This window comes from Brachyistius frenatus, unplaced genomic scaffold, assembly GCF_029030835.1.
Source record: "Brachyistius frenatus isolate BFR_SWC_R1_liver_20210118 unplaced genomic scaffold, ASM2903083v1 Contig_112, whole genome shotgun sequence".
In the NCBI taxonomy this organism is placed as follows: domain Eukaryota; kingdom Metazoa; phylum Chordata; class Actinopteri; family Embiotocidae; genus Brachyistius; species Brachyistius frenatus.
The window spans coordinates 457,899-463,898 of NW_027210711.1; the positions used below are offsets into that span (position 1 = coordinate 457,899).

General features: G+C 47.1%; 2 protein-coding genes across 2 annotated transcripts in view; both read right to left on the reverse strand.

The window, feature by feature from the left end:
• The window catches only part of mgat5 (alpha-1,6-mannosylglycoprotein 6-beta-N-acetylglucosaminyltransferase), a 62,829-nt gene extending 61,798 nt beyond the window's left edge, over window positions 1–1,031 (reverse strand). The window contains exon 1 of the mRNA XM_069712781.1: window positions 671–1,031. Within this exon, the coding sequence (XP_069568882.1) occupies window positions 671–911 (241 nt within the window). The 5' untranslated portion in view covers window positions 912–1,031. The remainder of the gene's footprint in view (window positions 1–670) is intronic.
• The window catches only part of enpp4 (ectonucleotide pyrophosphatase/phosphodiesterase 4), a 113,029-nt gene extending 107,029 nt beyond the window's left edge, over window positions 1–6,000 (reverse strand). Inside the window, exon 1 of the mRNA XM_069712807.1 lies at window positions 5,996–6,000. The gene's annotated coding sequence lies outside the window, so the exon portion shown is untranslated. The remainder of the gene's footprint in view (window positions 1–5,995) is intronic.

Below are 6,000 nucleotides of genomic sequence, written 5' to 3' on the forward strand. Positions count from 1 at the left end.
GCTTTTTTTTTAATATAGCCAATATCGTGCCCGCTCGGGAGGAAGACAAGTGGAACCGCTCCGTTCAATATAAAGAAGATGTGAAAAGAACAGCCTGACTTTATGACTCTACTGAATACATTCATTTTGTTATGTTGAGTGGCTAATCCTGCTAACTTTTCAGTTTTCAGACACCTGGGGAAGAAACCTCCAACATTTAGCGATTTATTTTCCGTGTTATATTCTTGTACAATCAGGACTGCTGTTGGCTGCAACGTTCAGGCTGTCAGTACTAAAACAATCACACCTAAAGGCTGGAGACGCACGTCGCTGATTTGAGATTTGTTAGCCTGAAGATACAGAAAGAAAATATTTTCTATAGTTTGTACGATGGGAAAGAGGAGGAGACCTTTGCGGAGTGTGTGTGTGTGTGTGTGTGTGTGTGTGTGACTGACTCGATGAAAAGCACACGCCTCCAGAGGTTTTAAAGTACACACAACGGGACCGTATTAATGCGGAACAGCACCACGAGTGGACAGCCTCAACACTACCACCTGTCTTCACCTACTTAACGCCTCCCTAATTCACGCCATGCATGCTATGCTCATACACCCAAGTCAAACACTACTTCGTCCAAAGCCTGTTCCCAAGTGGGCCGCATGAACCGCAGATGGAGAGCTGACGGACTCACCGTAAGCCGTCATGGTTCCCACGTACGGCCCGTCCATGACGCTCTGGTTCTCCTCGGCCAGGGCTTTGATGTAGCGCTTGCTCAGGTCCAGGATCTGCTGCCGCAGCACGGCGCTGTTCTCGTGGCTGGCTCGCTGCTGGATGGTGAAGTGCAGCAGCATCATTCCCCAGATGAAGCCGAAGCTGACCAGGAAGAAGCCCAGCTTCTGGGACGACAGCTTCCACAGGAAGGGTGTGGCCATGCTGACTCGACGGGGAGCCGCGAGGGGGGGGGGGGGAAGGGAGGGGGGGGGCCCGCTGTGACTTTGATTTGACCGAGCGAAGGTGCAGAGGTCGGGGAGGGGAATCAGGAGGGCAGGCGGGGCATGGCGGGGTCAGTGGGTGTAGCTGCGGTGGATTTCAGGGTTGGGTGGCGTACGGCTGGTTTGCCTCATCGGTGTGACTTCCTTCTCTGACCCATCGTCGTCGCTCGGTAACATCTCAGGGTACCTGCCGCATCCTGCTGCAGACAACACAGACAGACGGAGAGGACGGAGAGAAGAGGGGTGAGGTGGCTGGTTTGCGTAACACAGATAATGAGGGAGTTCCCTCTCCCTAATCACACATGGAGGCAACACGATTACAATAAAAACGCTGATAACCGAGAGTGAGTCGGCAGTTTTAGCCACAACTTCAAGGGACCTGGAGTAGGGTGCTATTATTAACAAATTATACAATTAACAAGTAACTGTACTAACGATGGAAAAACACAACTTTCAAGAGGTCAAAGGAACACTGTCAAAGTCCAAAACCCAAACACATCCAATTTGCAATTTATTAAAAGACAAAAGAGCAGCAAATCCTCATATTCGAGAAGCTAAAAGCAGCACTTTCTTTGCAAAATTGACTGATCAATTAATCGATAAATTACTGAACTTTACGTTGTTTTTTTTTCCAGGCAGAAACGAGCTGTATTGAAAACGCTGCACCGAAGCTGAACTGTGCGACGAAGGTAGGTTTGGATTCTGCAGAAGGGAAAAAAAAAACACAATTTCACAGCGATCAAAAACGAAGGGTGTCAACGCCGTCAGAGCTGCGGCTGGCGTCACAAAGTATGTCTGAATGGGTCTTGGGGGGTGCGGGAGGTGTTGGAAAACGAGCGGGGTGCAGCTCTGTCACTTTAAGAAGAGCAACCGGTTGGTAACTGCAGCGGACCCCACAGCACAGAGGCGCACTGTGTCCCAACTGGAGGTGGTTGCGTGCGGTGTGCACGCAGGTCGCTGATGCACAGAATTGTTAATTTGACTGGATGGGAGAGGCTGAATGCAGGCATACAGTACGGCGGGGCCTCCCTGGTGGGGTGGGGGGGGGAGGACCTGCATTCATTTAGTTTTTGCATGTGAAAAACAACACACAGAAAGCCAGCCCACGGGGCCACGTCTCACTGAAGTACAGACACCGAGTCTGGCGTTGTACATTTTACGTCTGACGCGATGACAGCGCCGGCTTTATGCAGGGCTACTGAATGCTGAAAGCGAGAAAAGCCCTTCCAAAGTCGCGTATGTTTAATGCTCGGAGTTTGAAATAGAGGCGACACAGAGAAGCCTTGTTCGACCCAGACGGTGTGATGCCTGTGATTGATGGGCCTGGATGGAAATGTGCGCAAGAGGGTGCACGGTCCCCCTCAAAATATAAACATTTGGATCGCGTACAGTTCATCTTCCTCACTGACAAGAGACAACACAAACAGAATCTTAAATACACTCTCTTTTTGTTATTATATACATATATATATATTTGTATATATATATATATATATATTTTAGGTTTTTTTTCCAAACGCTTTCCTGCGAGATAAATGAAGGAAACTCTCTCACTTGGCCTGAGTGTGAGTGTGTGTGTGTGTGTGTGTGTGTGTGTGTGTGTGTGTGTGTGTGTGTGTGTGTGTGTGTGTGTGTGTGTGTGTGTGGTTTAACATGTGTACATGCAGCATGTCTGAGATGCAAAGGTCACGCATTTACTCATCTATTCTCAGTAAAGGCAAAATCTGTAGGAGGCAAAAGGTCGTGTACAAGATGAATTAGTCACGCCGGGTCTCACCGCAGTACGAAGGTTTTTCCTTCATATATATATATATATATCATTTATTATAATGACTTCAGTTACCAATTAATCTTTTGAGTCATTAGTTTAAAAAATATCAGAAAATCGAAAGTCCCTATAAGGTCTGACGGTCCAAGACAAATAGCTTGTGTTGTCCAACTAAAAGTCAAAAACTCAAAAGAAAAATGTGTATAATACAAAACGGAGAAAATCTGTAAATAATAAACATATTACAAGCTGGAACTAAAGAACGATTGATTGAAGATGGATTGAAGGCAACATGTTGTCAACGTTTTAACGCACCCGTCTGCCAAAAGTTGATCCCTGATCATACACTGTATCTGTGTGGGTCATATATCTGTGTGGATCATAGTTCAAAAACTATTCATCCACGTGTTTACTTTCATTTTTCTCCTGAAGTTCAGGTGCATTACAATCACACACTGAGCTGAAGGAGAGCAGGCCGGTGCATGAACGCATCCCAAAAGAAAACCAGACGGACGGCACCATTTCTTGCTGCGGACATTTACGTCACCGACTGACCTAAAGCGTACATGAAGGCATCTTTACTCTCACCTGCACTTCGCCTGAACACGAGACGCTGGAAATAAAGTGCCAACGGGGTCGAAGCATCACGTACGGTAAAACACACTCCGGCAGTTCTCTAAATCACAAAACCCTAAGCTCGTCTTCGGTTGCGTTTACAGCAACAGGGAACAACCGTTTGGGTTTTTTTTGTGTTTTTTTTTTTCCTTCCTCTTTTCTGTTGTGACACAGCATATCTTTGATATTATCAGTGCAACCGCAAGGAGGCAATTCATCGTTCTTCGTCAGGGCGGATCGACAGACAGAGCAGATATGTACCGTTACTAAATTCCCACGATGCCATATTGATTGCATATTAAAGAAACATCCTATTTTACATGATATGCTTCTCTTTTTTTTCTTCTTCTCTCCCCTCGCCAGGCTAACTATAGTCAGCATGAAACGGCGATATGCTGTTTTCGAGCTCGCCGTCTTTATTGCTGATTGAACAGTAACAACACATTTGGCTTTAACCATCAAACTTCTGCTCGTAATCCCAAATGAAGCAGCCCTTCAGCACTTTTTAAAGCTGTTAAATAGTTCAACAAGTCTTAACTGACAACCTCGAGGCAATCTGTGCACAGCTAAATAAAGGCCCCTGGCTTTAGGCATTAAGCAACACACGCGCACACACAAAAAAAAAAAAAAAAAAAAAGCCTTTCTAGCATGCAATCAAGCCAAACGAAAAAAAGATGTTAGATGTTGTCTCATCTGCATTCAACCGCTGTAGCTGTAAACGAGGCTAAGTGTGAAGAGGGGATTTCTGCAGCCTCTGCTTTTCAACTGCGGCTTTCTTGTGCTCTTTCAAAAACGACTCTAACCAGGTCAGGACGGAGCGCTTCGATCCCACATGATCGATACCCTCGACGCCCTCGACGCCCGTCCGGATTGTAATCACTGTGTTTGTTGATCCCTCGTAAGGGTTCGTCTAAAAGCAAAAGACGGTTACACCGACGACGAAGTGTCGCAAAGAAAATAAGAAGCACCTTCCCGCCAAAACACAAAAGGCAGCTGGCGTAGAAGGCTCTGTTCAACTTCCATACATCAGCTTCATAAATAGGTCAGAGGCAGCTGCAAGCAGCTTCCAACGGGGCTGAAATCTCACAGCAGGTTATGGCACACCACGATTGTTCAGTCGTTGGGGACAAAGGCTGGTGTTTGTTTTCTGAACGGGACGGCGATCAAATGCACTCTAACAAAGCAGGAGTAAGTACTGTATTGTCTAAAATGGAGATAAGGGAAAATCTTTCTCATTTGCTTTCTGACGCGGGCATAAAAGAGAGAGGGGGGGGGTAAATCTCTGCCACTTCACTGTGAATTTCATGAGACGAGCCCTTGGCAGCGGCGCGCCGCAATCTGCAGCGTGCCGATAACATCGGATGCCTCTCGTAGCGCGGGACTCCGGTTGGAGGAGGGCGGGGAGAAACGGGCTGGCAGCGCTCGCCGGTTTGGGCGCCGACACGGGGCGGGAGGCTCTGGGGCTGTTTGTCAGAGAGGAACGAAGCTCAGACCAAACCCCGCGGTACGTCGCTGCACGTAGCCAAAACCTACAGAGGACTCGACCGCTTCTGAAAACACTCTCTCTCTCTCTCTCTTACCGGTCTGACTTGATTGCCCGCGTTTATCCATCTTATTTAACACCGAAAACCGATTGTGTAACCGTGTCCGACGATCTCTTGGAGAAAGGGGCGATGCAGCCTTTTAAGCAGCGCATATATGTCCTCTCAGTTACCTTGTGGTTTCTAATTCAGGATCTTAATTTGCCTGGCAGCGAGCCCTCTGGCTGCGACCGGCACCGGCCCAGCGAAAGTCTTGCGCGGTGACAGCCGGCTAAGGTTGCAGAATATACGATCCTTCGCAAACCAGAGACGATGACATAACAACCTGCTGAATGGTTCGTTTCATTGTTGGAAGAAGTAACGGTGCGTAAAGAAAACGCCGCAAGTTCAAGAGCAGGCGAAGACAGAAACAATTGGATCGTTCAAGCCTGGGGGGGAATCGGTGCCCTCCCAAATCTGCTGCGAAGGACAAAAGAACTGAAATTTCAGTATATGGGCCACGCTATAGCACTCTTAGGAAAAGCGAGGCATGCAAAGAGGAGGCTCTGTGACGCTCCCTCGCCAGGAAACACACGAAAACTATTTGGAAAGTTGGACGTACAATTTTCAAATTTGAAAAAAGCAGCAGCAGCACTAAAGAAAAAATATTTTCCAAGTGGCCTAATTCCACTCTTGACTCGCGGATTTGGGATTAAAACAGGTCAGCGGGGGTCACGCTCCACAGCGGTCACTGTAGTAACCACGAGAACATTTTTATTTGTAATCTACCCCTTATGACCTTCTTATTTTACAAATAATCTTTTAACTCTTGAATGTTAAAAGTGGAGAACAAACTCGGCACCATCTGCTTGTAAACAGGTGATTTCATGTTAAATGCACGCATGTCTGGAAGGTCCGACGGATGGGGAGGGGGGGGGTTTTCTGTCAAACTCTACATTACAAATCCATGAAATTCACGAAAAGGCAACTTAAAAAGTCCCAATCGGGAGGAATTACGAGTTCATTCAACATGCAATTTTGTGGCGCGATCCCCGACTCAGCACTCACACGACAATATAGCCTCGTTTTCCCACCTCCCAAAAAATATGCTTAGACGAAACAATAC